Source organism: Eptesicus fuscus, chromosome 22, assembly GCF_027574615.1.
Source record: "Eptesicus fuscus isolate TK198812 chromosome 22, DD_ASM_mEF_20220401, whole genome shotgun sequence".
In the NCBI taxonomy this organism is placed as follows: domain Eukaryota; kingdom Metazoa; phylum Chordata; class Mammalia; order Chiroptera; family Vespertilionidae; genus Eptesicus; species Eptesicus fuscus.
In genome coordinates, this window is record NC_072494.1 from 4,999,746 (window position 1) to 5,018,328 (window position 18,583).

Here is an 18,583-nt window from a genome sequence, read left to right on the forward strand (position 1 = left end):
GGACTGAAAGGTCCTAGGTTCGATTCCGGTCAGGGGCATGTACATTGGTTGCGGGCACATCCCCGGTGGGGGGTGTGCAGGAGGCAGCTGTTCGATGTTTCTCTCTCATCGATGTTTCTAGCTCTCTATCCCTCTCCCTTCCTCTCTGTAAAAATCAATAAAATATATTTTAAAAAAAAGATCTCATCTGCAAGGTGAGAGAGGGGCATGTGCCCCCGGGAGCACATTGCTGGGGCTCCTCCAGGGCTGGGAAGGGCTGAGCTGCTTGACCTTCATCCCCCTCGGGCTCAGAGCAGCGCCAGCCCGGACCCAACGGCAGAAGCCTGGCTTCCCTCCGCCTCTGCTTCTTTGGAAAAAGCCCGTTCCAAACTCCTTCGTCTCCGCGCCTCCGAAGGCAGCTCCTAGGTTCTATACACACACCTGGAACTCACAGGAGATGCGGGTGGATCACATGCTTCCCGGGATAAATATATTAAGTTATATAATTTAAAAAAAACAACAGGCAGGCTGTATGGGTTAATTTCATACCGACTGGCAGGTGCACAGACCTTCTTACAAGCGAGATTAAACTGACTCGTGACAGCTGGTCACCGAAACACAGGGGCGCGGACCTGGCTGAGAGCAGGAGCACGCTGCAGCCCAGCGCTCCGCAGATTAGCGCTTACTTTGTTTACAATATAGATATATATTTTTTTTTTTTCAGAGAGGAAGGGAGAGGGAGAGAGAGATAGAAACATCAGTGATGAGAGAGAATCATGGATCGGCTGCCTCCTTCATGCCCCCTACTGGGGATCAAGCCTGTAACCCAGGCATGTGCCCTTGACTAGAATCAAACCCGGGACCCTTCAGTCTGCGGGCCGACGCTCTATCCACTGAGCCAAACTGGCTAGGGCAGGCTCACTTTAAGTCCATCTCAGCAGTGCCCGTATTTGACAGCGTGTGCACTTTGTCACTTACACACAAGTGGCTCTCCCAGGTACAAGCAAGGCAGTGAGTTCTGTGGGCGGTACCTTGGTGCAAGGTGTGTGCGTAATCGGAGCTGGTGAGTAGGCTGCGCTCCCAGAGCATCAGACAGATGTGCATTTCTCCTCTAGCAAAGTCCGCCAGGCCTCCAGGTCTCCTCCCCGCCTAAGGAGCTGCTAGAGGTGGGAGCTGGGGGGCCGTGGAAGAGGATAATGACTCTGTCAGAGACCAGCAGGTGTCTGGGAAATCACAAGGCTGGAGGTCATGACCCCTGGGAATCGAGAGCCATCGCCCGTCATTATGAAATCCATCTTTCCCCAGGGCAGGGGTTCCCCATGGAGGATTCAGTGTCTGGCTGGCACGGCTGATGAGAATACACTGAGCTGTAGAAAATGCAAGGGAGTCATTTCCAAATATGGGCCAATGTGGGGGCGCCTCGATGTCCACTTCCACATGCCCAGCCCTAGGACAGCAGACCACACAGAGACTGGGGACAGATGGCCCGGATTTGCGGCTGAAGTTAGTTTGCACTGGTGTCCAAGCAGGGCTCTGCCCAGCTGTTTATTGGTCAAATATTTTCTGAGTACTTATGCGCCAGCACTTGACACATGCTAGGGATGTTGTGGTAAGTCAGGCAGACGGGACTGCTGCTCCCAGGAGCTCACAGTGACAATACAACCCACGTCTGTAGTAGAGACAGTGACCAGCCTTGCCCGCATCAGAGGAGCATGTGGGAAAGGCATTCCGGCAGGAGAAGACGTAGACTTCCAGGGAACTCGTAGACCATGTTGTAGAGCATGGACTCTCTCCTGAGAACAATGGGAAATCTTTCTATGGTTCTAAGCCAGGTTGACCCACATATTTTGGAGTAAAGGATGGTTTGGACTGTTGTGTTGAGATTGGGTGAGAGAGTAGCGTGACTGGAGGCAGTAAGCTCTGTTTAGAAGCCATCGCGACGAACCAGATCCAAGATGATGATGCTGATCTCAACGGGGGAAGTGGCGGTGGCCAGAACTGGGTGGATCTGAGAGCTGTCAGGAGGAGGCGTCTCGGAACCTGCGGAGAGGCTGAGTGATGACAAGGAGCTGTGGTAGGAAAGGGAGAGAAGGAGTCATTCTTGACCAACTGACTGAAAGGTGATGCCGTGTGCTGAGTCGGAACCCACAGGAGGAGGACTCAGTGGGAGAGGGAAGCCAAAGCACGAGGTTGGGGATATGTGGAGTCTGGGATGCCCGGGAGTGAGAGCGGAGATGGAGACCCAGGACTTACCAACACGTCAATCAGATAATCCTCACGTGGTGATGATGGAAGGAGATGGGGGGCTCCCTGGATCTCTGTGGGTAACACAGAACCCCTGCATCTCCTGAACTGTTTTCATATGTGTGAGCTTACTTTGCATATGTCTATTTTTTTTTTTCTGGGAACAAAAATCGATGTAAGTTTGCTTTCACTTGCCTATAACTCAAAGGCAGTTAAGGACCACAGAGGCAACCTACGGGACAACCTGGGTATGGGTGCCCAAGGAGAGTCACTTAGGCCGACCTTGCTGGGCCAGAACCCTCACAACAGCCCGGAAGAGAACACACAGGAGAAGAGGGTTCTGGAAATAGGCGCGAGAATCCAGCAGGGGAAAGGGAATGGTCTACAGAGTAAGATGCTCTTGAGGCAGGGAAAATATCCATTGGGTTTTCAACAGGAGGTTGTGGATGATCTTTTTTTTTTAAATCCTCACCCAAGTACATGTTTGTTTTTTAAATTGATTTTTAGAGGGAGGAAGGAAGAGAGAGAGAGAGAGAAACATCAATCGGTTGCCTCCTGTTTGTGCCCCAATGGGTGATCAAACCGAAACATAGGCACGTGCCCTGACAGGGGATTGATCCTGAAACCTTTGGTGTATGGGACGATGCTCCAACCAACTGAGCCACCCGGCCAGGGCTGTGGATGAATTTGGCCAGAGAAGCTATGGTCATTGGAAAGAGCGAGATGATGAGAAAACAGACAGCAAGTGTAGAAACTCAAGAAGAGAGAGGAAAATGTTGGAGAGGCAAATGGGAAAGACCAGGTACAGAGTGGATATTTCACCCGACACGCACACATTAAAATGGGAGAGATTTATGCCAATGAGTAAAAATTTTAGAAGCACAGAGTCTTAAGCAACCATCAACCAAACTAAACACACAGAAGCATTTAAGGAAATCAGAAAGGTAGAGATCGGGGTGTCTAGAGTAGGCAGAAGAGATCAGGGAGAGTCATGAATTGAGCTGAGACTAGAATGATTAATAAGCTTTTGGACAGGTGAAGATGACCCACGAAACATTAATCTATTCTTCTTTCACCTCCTTTTGTTATTCAGAGACTATTTTCTCGGTGAATATGAAGTCTTTAGGATGGAAATTGCCTGCATCTCAGAAGTGACTGCATGTGTGAAAGTATTAACAGTAACAAGATATATCATCCAACTTACTATTATTGCATTCTTGGTCTTCACACATGAAACCAGCCTGTACTTTTCGGGGAGGAGGTCCCACTGTTCATTTCCTCATTTGGAATTTCTGACACCAAAAGAGGGTGCTAAGTCAGTGAACGCGGGTGCTTCTACCACTTAGGTCCCTAACATCTTCCATGTGTAAACACACCCATAAATAAAGGTGCTGATGTTGTAAGGAGAACGCTCCTGTTAATAGGCAGCTTAGCACAAGCCGCTCCCTGCACGGAGAGGGTTGTTACAAGACCCGCTCCTAACGAAACACTCTCTAGTTCTCTTCCCTGAACCACGTTTCTCTTCTCTTTGTCAAAGATGGTGGTCACGCCCATTTCCGGAGGCTCTGTGTCGTGTCTGTGTTGAATAGGGGTTGTTGGAATAGTGGCCTTAGAGCTCATCGCCACCGACGACTCTACCGAGGGCAGGGTGTAGCTACAAGTGCCACAAGTTGTAGGAGGCCCCAGACGAAGCTGAGGCTCGTCCCCGGGAACGTGGGTGCCCTTGGCTGTTAGGCAGAAGCGAGCGCGGCCTCTGTCAAGACTGGTCGGAGCCATCCCTTTGCTTCCTTGCGGTGAATGTAGGTCAGTCTTCCCAACAGGTCATCAGCGCAGGAGCGCGCCCAGCTGTCACTGACAGACACCAGAGAAACCAGCAGCCCTTGCTGAGGAACCTTCTTTTCCTCCCTAAGAAGGAGTATTGCTTCTCTTCCCGATGCATGCCAGCCGCCGCAGAGGACAGCGATGTAAAACGCCACCATATTTCTTTGTTGTTATGAAACTCGGCTTTCTTTCTATATTTTCATCCCGGATCCTGGAAGAGGCCAGACTAGTTTAAAAACACACACACAGCCCGGCCGGTGTTGCTCAGTGGTTGGGCATTGACCCATGAATCAAGAGGTCACTGGTTCGATTCCTGGTCAGGGCACAGGTCCAGATTGTGGGCACCATCCCCAGTTGGGGGAGGGGAGGGTGCAGGAGGCAGCCAATTGATGATGTTTCTCTCTCATCAGTGTTGCTATATCTCTATCCCTCTCTCTCTAAAATCAATAAAAAACATATTTAAAAATAAAAATGCATGCACACAGAGAAACATTTTCAGGTTCTGACTGTGACAGATCTTGGTTCTCAACCACCCCCCTAGTTGGGGTGTCCTGGTTCTCTCCTCTGAGTGACACACCCCTTCCCAAATACATTGCTCTGACCTCCGCTCAGGTCATTCCATCAACCTAGGCTTTAATCTAGAGCCATGGTCGGCAAACTGCGGCTCTCGAGCCACATGCAGCTCTTTGGCCCCTTGAGTGTGGCTCTTCCACAAAATACCACGGCCTGGGCGAGTCTATTTTGAAGAAGTGGCATTAGAAGAAGTTTAAGTTTAAAAAATGTGGCTCTCAAAAGAAATTTCAATCATTGTCCTGTTGATATTTGGCTCTGTTGACTAATGAGTTTGCCGACCACTGATCTAGAGGATGAGGCCCGTGCTTGGGGTGTTACGATTTATAACCTGCTCCCTCAACAGACATCAAGTTGGCCTTTGCAATTCCGCAGTCGAAGACGTTGGATGTGGGAATGTATTTCTGTGGAAATTGCAGATTCTGCTGTGGCCTCTCATCTATCATAGCTTCACAGGAAGGCTCCGAAGGCGAGGCCTTGGCTAAGGACCCCAAAGGCTTGGGTTTGCTAGGAGACATAAGCATCTTTTCCCTGAGCCAGGTGACCCGGTTCTGAGACTCCTTGGTGACGAGCGCATTGGCCGTGAGGGGGGCACCTGAGGAACGACCCTCGGGCTGGTTAGGGGGCCTCGGTGGGAAACGCTTCTGATGGGAGATGGGGTCTTAGGCATGAGAGCAGCTGATATAACCTGGGGGGCTCCATGAAATACATCGGAATAGCACACTGTCATATGGTTATCTTTCTTCTTAAGCAAATAAGAATCGTCCTAGCTGGTTTGGCTCAGTGGATAGAGCGTCGGCCTGCAGACTGAAAGGTCCCGGGTTCGATTCCGGTCAAGGGCTCATGCCCCGGTTGCGGGCTCTGAGGTGGTGCAGGAGGCAGCCGATCCATGATTCTCTGTCATCATTGATGTTTCTATCTCCCTCTCCCTTCCCTCTCCCTTCCTCTCTGAAATCAATAAAAAATATTTTTAAACATAAAAATAAACAAAAAGAATTGTCCTCTGGTTTCAGGGAGAACAGAGCAGAACACTAGTTCCAACCCACATGCAATTGTCATAGATTTGATGGGTCAGAACCCCAGCCACCCACCCCCAGGGCACTTGCTGGAAGGATTCTGAGGGCGGGGCTGCAAATCCGCCTTTTCCCCGGGAGCCTGTAGGTGGCACCGGAGCCCCCACCCCCAGACACGGGTGGGCAAAGGCTCCATGACCACCAGGCCAGCCTCACTGACAATGACCTCTTGTCTCTCCCGCCCAGGTGCAAATGTAACCTCCACGCCACCGTGTGCGTGTACGACAACAGCAAGCTGGCCTGTGAGTGTGAGCACAACACGACAGGGCCCGACTGCGGGAAGTGCAAGAAGAACTACCAGGGCCGGCCGTGGAGCCCCGGCTCCTACCTCCCCATCCCCAAGGGCACCGCGAACACCTGTGAGTAGCTCGCTCCTACCCCGGCTTCTGTGCGCGACGAGCCGGCCGGCCGCTGTCCCTCCCCATCTCACCTGGCCTCTTCCTCTCTGACGCCTCTCCCCAGCCGCCGGGTCCCTCTCCCAAATGCAGCTGAAGCTCCCAGTCCCTGTCTCAGCACTTTTAGGCCCATGTCAGCACGGGGACCCTGTTCATTTCCGTCCGCCGGTGTTCCCATCACGTGGGCTGGGAGATGGTGGAAATCACAGGAGCACTGTTCTTTTTTCTCAGTGGGCGAAACAGGTGCTTTCTTCCCTCCCCCAAATTAGTCTCCTATAAAAATAACAAAGACGTGAGAACGCTAACTCGACATGAACCATAAACAACTTCCGGGACAGTCCCTAAATAATGGCAGTCCCATTTCTCACGCTGGGTGACCCGAGAGACGCTTTGTTCAGAAATGCTTCCCTCTCCGAGTTCAGCCGCAGCCTAGCTTTGTCCAGTGAAATAACGGGCTTTTTCCAACCCCCCTCGGTTGAGAATGTCACGCGAGGCCTGGGTCCTGTTCGCAGAGACGCCCTTTAGAACAGGGATGGGGGACGTCCGGCCCCCGGGCCGTACAAGGCCGGTGAAATCATTGGGTCTGGCCCTGCCCAGGCAGTAGGGGTGAGCTAATTAAATGTTTGAGCAAATAGAACAGGCTAGTTTTTAAGGTGACGATTTTTGAATGACCCGGGAATGATGGGATCGATATCCGAATGGCCCTTGGCAGCAAAAAGGTTCCCCACCCCTGGTTTGGATAAAGAGAGTGACTGTAGGCGTGCGAGGGCCACAATGAGAAAAGATACGTTTGTGTCCCTGTGAAAAGAGCGAGGCGTTACCTGTGCGTACAGGACCCCTGGGGGGTGCCCCGTGACCACTCGCGTGTGCCCCCCTGAAACCACGCTGTGACACACTCACGGAGAGAAGTCACCACTTCCAGGTGATCCGCCCACTCCCAGGGATGGGCCCCTGGCCACTTGCACAAGCCCAAGTTGCCATCGTTCAAAAGCAGAGAAGGGGTGAGGTGGAGCCTGCACCCGCCCAGGTGAGAGGAAGCTACGAGAGCAGGAAAACTCGCAAAGCCCCCTGCTCCGTGCAAGGTGGGGAGTGTTACCGGGAGCCTCAAAGCCACCGCTGGGAGAAGCCAAAACCTAAAACCAGTACCACCAGCCCAGGATGTTATCAAGGTAATCGTAAGAGCAATGAGCCCAGTGACAAGCCGTGGAGTGCGGGGGCAGGAAATGATGATGAAATCTCTATGAAGCAGAGGAAAAAATCGCTCAGTGTAAGGGGATTCGGTTTCTATCTGTGTTAAAGGGAAAAATGACCATCCAGCTCCTCAAATTAATACACAAAGCCCTGTTGGGCAGAAATGTTGATTTTTCGGGGAGATTTTATTAACTGAGCCTCTCCCGGGCTTTCCCGGATCACCGCGGGCCATCGCTCATGAATTCTGGAGGAACCCCTGAGGTTATTTATTCTGCTACCCAGTGGCCGGCCATCTAAGCATCCCCATCGCCACGGTCGTCAAATTGAGTTTAAAAGTTCCCCACCGTGAAAATGGCTCCGATTTCATTTTCAGTGTCTGCCGCGTCTTTAGTGAGACAGGACGGAAGAAAGTCAAGTTGACCATCACTGGCCGGCATCCCGGCGGGCCCGCGGGGCAGGCCAACGTGTCCAGGCCACCAGAGGGGCGTCTGGGCACGCTGCTGTCCAAGGCGTTGGCTTCTACGCCAGCAGGCCCCTGTTCTTCCACCTGTAACTGTGCTTCCAAGTCTGTTTATTTCAAGACATTGGCGCTGGGGAGACCTCCTTGTGCCAGCCACGCTTTTCGTGGAAATGAACGTCAGTCCACTCCCTGGCCGCAGGGACGCACCCTCCTCCAGGTTTCCTCATCGATTCCATTGTCCATCCATCTCCTCCCTCTTCCTGTCCTTCCATCGACGGTTAGACTCTCCCCCGTCTCTGTAAGATAGGAAGGTGGCAGATGGACACGGTGGCCAAGGAGGTTGGAGCTAATGTTTCAATTCTCAGCATCAGGAAATTAGGTTAAAGACTCTAGAGCAGGGGTCCTCAAACTTTTTAAACAGGGGGCCAGTTCACTGTCCCTCAGACCGTTGGAGGGCCGGACTATAGTTAAAAAACAAAAAAACAAACTATGAACAAATTCCTATGCACACTGCACATATCTTACTTTGAAGTAAAAAAACAAAATGGCAAAAACACCCGCATGTGGCCCGCGGGCCGTAGTTTGAGGATGCCTGCCCTAGAGCTTACCTACGATGGTCCCGTCTTGCAATGGAAACTTCCCACAATGGAAGCAACCCCTTACCTGGCATCACTGCCATATCAGACAGTGCTGCAGCATGCCCAGGGAGGAGAGGAAGCACTTCAGTGGTTGAGCACGCACGGGCTCCAGGATCCCATCCCGCTCCAGCCATTCACTAGCCGTGTGACCTCGAAGAAGTCAACGAACCTCTCCAACCCTCAGGTCCCAGCTGTACTGTGCGGATCACAGCAGCGCATGTCCCCGGGCATTCTGGGAGAACGGAATAAGCTAATGCAGCAGTGTGCACGGCGTGGCACCTGCCACCAGCTAAGTATTCAAACTAAGTCCATCTTTGGGATTCTTTTCCCAGGCAGACTTGTCCCTTATTGGAGGACAGTTTTCCTTGTTATCGAACTTATTCCTTAACATCAATAGTGAGTGTCTCTGCATTTCCAACCACCTTTTTTTTTCTTTTGAAATAGAGAAAGAATTACACTGGCCCCGGTTTCTTTTCCTGTCCAGGTCAGCATCAGTAATTCCTTTTTCCGGGTGGTGAGATGTGCACGCCTCTTACGTGGCTGCTTGCCCAGGAAATCTCTCTCATTTTTTAGTGTGGGAATGTAAAGTCGAGCACAGGACCTGTAGCGCTGTTATGGTTCTCCCTGTCTATTGGCTTTTTCTTATGCATGTGCATACATGAGCTCACGGGCACGTGCGCGTGCAGTCCCCCCCCCCCCACCACACACACACACATACACACACACAGACCTGTGAGTCCATTTGGTGAATTGCAAGTCAGTTCTCGAAGAGGGACACTTAGGATATGCCATATCCTAATTCAGAAATGGAAAACCTAGGAAGTAAAAAGGAAGTGGCTGCGGTCTCTGACCGCTCAGCATAGAGACCGCTCAGCATCAACTTCTCGGTGACTTGGGAACAACACCCATTCTGGGTTAATCCCTGGATGTGTGCATCGAAATCTTTTCCTTATTTCTGTACAGAAGTGGGTAGAAGTGATGTTCTATCGGTAAGACTTCTCTCTTCTTCTCCCTGTTGATCCTCGTGCTGTTTCTGAGGGAATCCCATTTTGAATGTTACTTCTTCTAGCTTCTGAGTCCACAGCGACTCTGTCCAGATTCTCCTGATGCTCACTGATCAGCTCATGCATAAAAGTATTAAGTTGCACCTCTTTCCATTCTGATCCCTGTAGAATAACACACAATATTTTTCTGCATGGAGATGCTGCAAACGTAATAATCAACCTTAGAAACTATCACTCCAGGAAAGATCTATATAAAAAAAGCGTAATATGCTAATTAGACCAGACAGCCGAACGACCTTCCGACGTCCTTCCGGACAACCTTCCAGATGAAAACGGGGCTGCAAGGGCCGAGGCAGGCCGCGGTGGCTGCGAGGGCCAAGCCCCTTGTATGAATTCCGTGCATCGGGCCTCTAGTAATATAATATTACCAAACTGCTTTCCATACCATGTTCTATGACCCTTAAAATAAGGCCATGGAGGCAGACAGAAATCCCCGCTAGTTGAGCTGTATTCAATCTTCCACTTTCCTTCTACCGACACGGTCTCATATTCTCCCAAGAAAGAAAATTAAATTGGTCTGACATTGACATTATTTGTTTGCTCAGAAATCCAACTTGAATTGTTGCACACGAGCCAGGGCTCCTCGGAGTGAGGGGAAGTAATTGGCGGTGGTTCTCTTCTTTTCTCTGGTATTGCATTTGCATTGATCGATTTATATTCTCCCAGGTTAACACATATATGTCATCATCCAGACAATTGCCAAAGTGCTCTAAGTGCATTAGCTCATTCTTAACTCACAACCACCTTATGAGGAAGATGCTACTGTGTTCACGCTGTAGCCGTGGAATCGGGTGACGGTGGAGGGGAAGGAACCTTGGAGGTTTACATAGCGAGTCGGGGTCAGAAGAGGGTCAGAACCCCGCTGTGTCTTGACCCCATCTTGCTTCTCAGGGGACCTCAGTGACTTCCTCTGGTCTCTGCTTCTGTCCCCACTCTCTCCTGCTTCTCTCCCTGGATCTCTACTTGTTGTTTCTTTGTCTTCAAAGAACCCCCTTTTGCCCTTGCTTTACATTTTCTGACTCCCCACCTCTACCTCTTCTCGAGCTACAGGTGTTTTTCAGTTCCTTGATATTCCGATCTATACCTGGGTTTTAGTTCTTAGTATTATTGGTTCAACAGTAATCTACCAATTATAGCCTGAATTTTTCTGATGAATCCAGACAATTTTTCCAGCTGTGTAAATCTCAAAGTCAACACCCTGGATACTGAAGTCATCCCTTTCTCTTCGCTCTCAGTGGAAATTCTGCTCATTTTCAAGGCTGCTTGTCAATGTCAGCTCCTCAGCATAGCCTATCTAGTTTGTGGATCTCCCATGCCACATCAACTGCTCTTTCCTCTCTGGAGTCTTGGCAATGTATGGACACTTACTATTGATCACCCAAATTTGAATAATAATGCCAGTTCCTCTTGATTAAGCTTGCCAGAGGCTTTTAGACTTTGGGAAGTGCTTTGCGTGCTTTCTTGCATTCAATCCTATTTCCCCCCATTTTACAAATAAGGAGACACAAGCACAGAGAGGTTAATTAGGTGCCTCAAGGTCCCACATCTAACGCATGACAGAGCAAGACTTAAACGCAGCTCTGTTTGACTTCAGGAGCTAAAATGCTAGCCATTTAAGAATGGGGCTATCTATCTTAAATAATAAAAGCCTAATATGCAAATTGTCCCCTTGACCAGGAGTTCCACCAGGAGGCGGGGCCGGCCAGCCGGCCAACCACAGGAAGGGAGGCCCTGGCTGGCAGCCGGCAGCCTCTAAGGACCCTACCCTTGCACGAATTTCGTGCACTGGGCCTCTAGTATTCTATAAGTGTTTATGGAATTAATTACCTGGTGAACAAATAAGTGAACCTAAAGAACTCTATAATGCCCATGTGGGTACATTGACCTCCTGTTGACTTTCCTGGGTCTCCTGGAAAATATGGCCTTCACTGCTCATCGGCTCTAACACAGCGGGCCCAGGGGACCCAGTCTCCTAAGGAAGAGACCTACTGAGAACGTGACGGGAACACGGTAGGAGAAAGACTCGCTTTGTTTTCCTGGCTGCTCATGGCCCATCCAGCCATCTGGAGATGACACCCTGCCCGGCTGGTTTCCATGGGCCTCCCTAAGTGGCATTCCTGGCCTCAGCACCTGGACCACCAACCTTTCAGATGAGAGCCTGTCGGCCCAATAAGAGAGGACCTTCCTTGCAGAGCCTTAGGTATATGAACCAACCTTTGGGCCCGATCTAGAAAACCCAGAATACCAAACTATTCATGCAACCACCAGCCTGCACTCTCTTATCTGAAGCTCATGAGGCCAGATAGGACTGGGAATTCATAAGCTTTAGCATTTTGAAGGGTCATACAGCGTACCTATATTATATTGCAACCACACCCACAGCTGAACAGCAGGTAGCACCGCTTAATTCAAACCCCAGTCTCTTTCCCAACTTACTGAGATATTCATGGGCAAGCTCATCATGTCTGAGTTTCTCCCACCCGTGAAATATACCTGAGTGTTGACCTCATTGGGTTGTCATGAAAGTGAAACTAATTCATGCATGTGAGGTATCTGGAACCGTGGCAGGTACACAGTCCGCACACAATGTACTCCGCTGCTGTTGTCATGAGAATTTCACTGAGCTCTGGCCCAAGGACACACCCCAGTCTGATCAGCAGTCTCTCCCTTTGGAGACAGCTCTATGGGGAGATGAAGTGTGTCCGCATGTCAGTTGCTCCCCCACAGGATGGAAGGACTGTTCCGGTGTTCGGAATGCCCCAGTCCTTAGGACCAGTGTAGTCTCTCCCCTGTGAGTCAGTCTCCTAGCGGAGACAGATAATCATCAGAAGGCTGCTTGCCAAGCACAGGGGTCAGGAAATGTAAATGGCTCAAATGCTAATGACATCGGGCGGAAACATCCTGACACATGCATCTGACCACAGGGCCAGCCTCCCCAGCATCAACGGAACAGAGGTCAAGGTGGGAGGTCCCCCAGGCCTCTTCCTGAGACCCTGCTAGGCCACCCTGCCACCATGTGTCTCAGGCTGCCCCTCTGTCTTCTCTTCTTCACACATGTCCATCAATCCGCTAACGTCACCTCTGTTGTTTGTCATGTACACTCAGGCCCCAGAGCCCTTCTGTTGGTATAAGGTGACTTTAGCCATCTCTGATTGGATCCCCTATATGATGATGCCACAGCGCAATTCTGTGAAGGCGGCCTTCTTTCCTTCACCTTCAAGTTCCTGGAAGACAGCTCTGTACAGCCATTTGGACCAGGGACTAGGGCTGGGAGGACGTCGGAAGTGATGGCAACAGAACACACCCGTCCTCTTACTCATCACCTACGTCCTCATCGGCTGGGCTTTGGCAGTTGGCGCTCCTGATGGCCGCAGCCTGGTCACTTATTCGATGGGCCTTGTCCAAACCATCTACCCCGTGGCTTCGGAGCACCGTCACTGGTGTAAGATAGGATCTCATTCATTGATTCATCCCCCACGCCCTATCTCGGTTCCTTCAACGTTTGAAAGATTTCCTCGTGATTTGCTCAAAGCTCTTTTAATAAGTGTAATGGGTTTATTAAATTCTTCACCAGTTGTCTGTAGGGAACCAAATCCCAGGTGTTTGGACATTAAATAAGAAACATGAGGGAAAGAATAACATTTGAAACGATATCAGTAGGCATCCCTTGGCAGTCAGCTGTTCTCAACTTCAAAAATCTCTATTCCAACGAGCAGTCGGAAAAAAGTCTCTTCGAAGCCATTCCCATTTGACAGCACTGGAGTAGGACGTGGCTCACCTGGTGACATCTCAAAAAAAGGCCAGCCGCAACGTGAGGAAGAGCCTGAATTTTAAGCATCCAAATGTCAGCTGATGGAAAACAGGACCTCATAATAGCCTTGCTTAGGGAGGTTTGTAGCTGCAGCGAACACGGCGCTCTGCACTGGGCTCCCCGAAGGAATGGAGACAGTTTTGCATGAGTCTGAAGTGTTTTACTGCAGCAAGGACTTCCTCAGTCTTGGGGATTGGCTCTCCATGGTGGGGGCCCAAGCACCCTGAGAACTGAGAACTTCCCTTTGCATTATGCATGGCCCTCTAGCTCCCCGTGCGTTTGCAAACGCATGAGACGTCTCTTCCTGCAGCCCAACTCCCATTCTCTCTGACGGAGTACAAAAGGCAAGCAGCTTCCCCCAGTGGAGCAGGGTTTTCAATCACGGGGAAATTTGGAGCCTCCTGCCATTGATACTAAAATGATGATGCGGCCATCATTCCTCACTCAACAGGGGATTTGCAAAGGAAAAAAAATGTTTTCAGTACCAAGTCACTGTCGTGCTGTGGCCAGGGAGCCTGCTGGAGTGTGGGTCAGGAGTTCAGCCGTCCTCTGCAGAGAGCGCGTTCAGCTTGAGCTGCTTCGCTGGACAGCGCTGAAACATGGAAATGGAAATTGCTATCTCCAGTTTGTGTTGATCCGTGATCAGTAATTGAACTGAAGCCCCATAAACTCTGTTCATTTAAAATTAAAAGACTGTGGCCCAGCCAGCATGCATCATGCATCATGCATTAGTGGTTGAGTGTTGACTATGAACTAGGAGGTCATGGTTCGATTCCTGATCAGGGCTCATGCCCAGGTTATACGCTCAATCCCCAGTGTGGGGCATGCAAAAGGCAGCCAATCAATGATTCTCTCTCATCATTGATGTTTCTATCTCTCTCTCCCTCTCCCTTCCTCTCAGAAATCAATAAAAATATGTATTAAAAATAAAAATAAAATGTAGAGAATTTTAATGCATCTAATAATGGAACATAGGATTTCATTCCTTCCAAGGTGTTAAAAAATAAAAGCAAGCTTTTATTTCTCCTTCTTCCCTCCCTCTGAAGAAATAGGAAAACGGCTCTTGGTTTTAAAGAAAACAAAGCTAGGAATCTACAGGGATCAGTTAAAATAAGCAGAGGGCAGTGGTTCAAAAATAAATACGAAAATAGAAGTTTAATGATTCCTCCAGTTACCACCTGCTGGTACACTTCACGATGTAACCAGCACGTCCGAACAGCTCATTAACAGCTGTCGTGTATGCACTATGAACCGCGTGTCAGACGCTTTTATGGATTATCCCAGTCAGTGCGCACAGCAGCCCTTTGCGGTAGAGAGCATTAGCCCCTCTCCAGTGAGGAAACGGGGTAGAGTGGGGAGCTTGCCCGCAGTCACCCAGCTGGTCCGTGGCAGAGCAGCACTGTCCCTCAGTGCAGTCCAACTTCCATCTCATGCTCTCAACCCGAATTTAGTGGAGAAGATACAAATCTCTGACTGTTCATTGGTGATATCTATCATGGGGTTGCTTGTTTGATGAACCACCTACATCAACAATAGTCATCAGAGCAGAGAGGGAGATAGCACATACTACCTGCCAAGCCATGTTTTGAGTGCTTCACATAAGTCAATTTCTGTCATCTTTGCAACAACACTATGAGGCAGGAAGCTGAGCCTCCTGGAGCCTCAGCAACTTACCCCAAGGTCACACAGGCAGCGAGTGCAAGAGCGAAGCTCCCAACCCGGACAGCCTGGTGCCTCTGCTCTTGGCCAGGAGTTTTCTTTCTTCTTCTTCTTCTTCTTCTTCTTCTTCTTCTTCTTTTTCTAAATATTTTTTATTGACTTCAGAGAGGAAGGGAGAGGGAAAGAGAGATAGAAACATCAAGGATGAGAGAGAATCATGGATCAGCTGCCTCCTGCACAACCCCCACTGGGGATCAAGCCCGCAACCAGGGCATGAGCCCTTGACCGGAATCGAACCCGGGACCTTTCAATCTGCAGGCCGACGCTCTATACACTGAGCCAAACCCGCTAGGGCATTGACCAAGAGTTCTCATCTGGATGCACACTACATCCATGCCCACGGTTATTCCAAGTCCAGTGTGTTCTGAAATGGTTCCACCACCTTCGCACAACTTGGAAATTAAGTGGAATCTGAAAAAAATTGATGAAGTCCATGATCAGTGGGAACAACCCAATGTATTCTCGAATTAAATTTCTATTACGGAGTTTAACCCTCATATCTGACGAGTAAAAGAGGAATAAAAAACGATGGCTATGAGACATTAATCAAATAACAGGCCAGAAGACTTGCACCGCTAACACACGCTTCTCATAGCACATTGTGAGAGACCTAGTCCATTATGGGGGTCTCTTTGCAGAGGCCCACGCTGTGTCTGTTTGGTCCTCTGTGCCCAGAACAGAAGCCGAGTTTGTAATTTCTGTTTTGAACCACATACACATGTCCGCTCACCTTATAGGCAAGCACAACATGTGATTTGATAGGAAGCTGCCTTGATCCAGCTGTGGAAGCCGCGCCTTGATTTCCTGACTCGGATGAGTTCTGGATTCTACAGCGAAAGCGAAGTGGCTCCCGCGGAAGGACAGAGACGCTGCCTTCTCGGAGCTGATGCCCTCATGATCTGAATGTTACCGCGTGTTATATTTCTGAGATTTTTATATTGAGTTCACGACGTCTTGTACTGATACATGTCTAACAGCTTTTCTCTCTCTCTTTTCTCTTTCCCTAGGTATCCCCAGTATTTCCAGTATTGGTAGTAAGTAAAAAAAAAAAAAAAAAAAATCACCAAGCAGTTGAAGCTAGCTTCGCTTTATTGTTCTGCTCCTCAGATCTGTTTTCCCCTCCTCCATTTCTGATACGAGTATTTTCTCGGTGGATTGAATTGTTGGGTTTGTTCTCGGCCCAGATGTGATGAGATCACGGGTGAGAGGGTTACCTGGGTAGACCCTGGGGCTCAGGCCCAGCCCAGCTGTCCTTCATTTGGATCAGTGAGGGCCCGCTTCACAGGTGCAATTACTGGAGTCACCTGAGCTCTTTTAGCGACAAGAGGAACAGTCCTATTTACCCAACTTAGTCACCAACAATCCAATGGGACGCTCTCCCCTGGTCGAGCTTTCTACCATCATTTAGAACAGTGGTCGGCAAACTCCTTAGTCCACAGAGCCAAATATCAACAGTGCAACGATTGAAATTGCTTTGGAGAGCCAAATTTTTTAAACGTAAACTTCTTCTAACGCCACTTCTTCAACATAGACTCGCCCAGGCCGTGGTATTTTGTGGAAGAGCCACACTTAAGGGGCCAAAGAGCCGCATGTGGCTCGCGAGCCGCAGTTTGCCGACCACGGGTTTAGAAAATCAGAGAACAGACGCCAGTGAACGCTTGCGTGTCCGTTAGACTCCAAGGAGAATCCGGGAAGCCAGGGGAGGGGATTGTGTTTTCCCGGCAGCGTCAGTCGTGGTGAAGGCCTGAAAGAAGCAGGTTCTGATCATGATTCGTCTTTCTGGAGGAATGGAGGGAAAAACGAATCCGTCTGTCTGTCTCTCCTAAAATACCGAGGTCCAGGTTTTCCTGATTACGTAGCTTTAAGTTTGCTAGAAAGAGGGATTCAAAACAAAACAAAAAAATACATGCAGCATGGAGGAGTCTGGCTACTAGAAATTTCTGCAAGAAATCTTTTCATGGAAATATGGGTAATGGAAAGGAAAATGCCCCTGCGACCCCCTGGGGAAGTCAGTCTGATGCCCCTGCCAAGAGCCCTTCCCCGGTGTTCTGGAAGAATGGGGCTGGAGCTTCCTGGTTGTGTAGAAGCCAAGGACCCCTGGCATTAGCCCGAAAAGCCGAGAAGGCCCCAGAACTTTGCAGAATCGCACCCATTTTGACACCTCGCACCCTTCCTGGTGGCTCCACCCTCTGGCTGCTGAGTAACGGGAAAGCAAGCCCCGAGGAAGCCGAGCCTCCGCACTGGGAGCCAAGGAGGAATTCTCACAGGTCTCTCCCCTCCCTGTCCTCGGGCGGTGCAGGGTGACAGCTGCAGCCAGCGAGACCATCCCAGCATTCCATCCTTTAGGTAAAACAGCTTCCGGAGCCTTCTAAATGCCAGCCAGGTGTTCCCACTCACAACACAACCCCGTTTGCCCCAGCCTCGGACCGCCCCGGTGCGGATTGGTTAAGCCCTGGCCGGGTCGGTGCCGGGTGCAGAGAGAAGGCGTGTTCTCAGCCACGGGGAGGCCCCCAGCCACACGCATGCAGCGTCCTCCCCGTGGCCTTGCGGAGAGAGCCCGGTGCCGCCACTTGCAGAGGAGCGGACAGGTCACAGACGCAGGCCTTGAGGTACAGCGGCATGGATGGGCCTTCGGGTGGGTGATTTGCCGGTAGTGCAACAGACACGCATGTGCTCCTCCCAGGTCTGGTTGATTAAACCCAATCACAGAGTTCTAGTCTGTTCTCCGATTTCTAGCCACGTTTCCCTTTTCAGCTTCTACCTGATTCTCCACCTACCGAAATATCTAGGCCAGTGGTCGGCAAACTCATGAGTCCGCAGAGCCAAATATCAACAGGACAACGATTGAAATTTCTTTGGAGAGCCACATTTTTTAAACTTAAACTTCTTCTAACGCCACTTCTTCCAAATAGACTCGCCCAGGCCTTGGTGTTTTGTGGAAGAGCCACACTCAAGGGGCCAAAGAGCCGCATGTGGCTCAAGAGCCACAATTTGCCGACCACGGATCTAGGACATGGCTCCATCAACGATAAAGAATTGTCCCTTATGACACTCCTAGACCCTTTATGTCTTTGGAATTCCTACTCCTCTCCCAGCCTTGCTTACATCTTTTGCCAGGAATCCTATGAATCATACCAGCCAGTCTTTGACTTCCCTGTTGTTTGCACTGCTCACGGGGCCTTTTGGAAGGGGGCCACTCAGAGGTGCAGGAGCTGTAGCGCCCAGAGTCCCCTTTTTCTGCCTGACTGTAGCCCCGTCCCACAACCTGCTCCTTTCAGGCCTTGCGGGTGGCATTTGAGAGCAGACAGGGACCCCCGGGGAAGCAAGCGGAGGCGGATGGCGGAGGCCGCCGTGGCCATCGGCCGGTCTGACGTTTCAGAAATGGACGGATGGAAAGTGGTTCTCTGGGGCTGGGAGTGTCTCTGTGTGGGGCGTGTGGGGCGCGTGCTGCATGGATCTGTCACTGTACTGCTCACGGGACATCTCATCCCCGCCTTCACCTCATGCCTCATCTCCGAGCATCAGCAGATGTGGACCTTTTACACACCCAGTCGGGAACCCCAGTTCCGTGGGGCTTTGTTTTGATTTCGAAATCGCCGGTGGCCCGAAAGGATGCTG

At 50.4% G+C, this 18,583-nt stretch overlaps 1 protein-coding gene across 1 annotated transcript in view; it reads left to right on the forward strand.

Moving 5' to 3' along the window:
* NTNG1 (netrin G1) overlaps positions 1 to 18,583 on the forward strand; it is a 201,066-nt gene that overhangs the window by 156,140 nt on the left and 26,343 nt on the right. The window contains exons 4-5 of the mRNA XM_054711459.1: positions 5,874 to 6,046; positions 15,973 to 15,999. Coding sequence (XP_054567434.1) covers positions 5,874 to 6,046; positions 15,973 to 15,999 — 200 coding nt within the window. The remainder of the gene's footprint in view (positions 1 to 5,873; positions 6,047 to 15,972; positions 16,000 to 18,583) is intronic.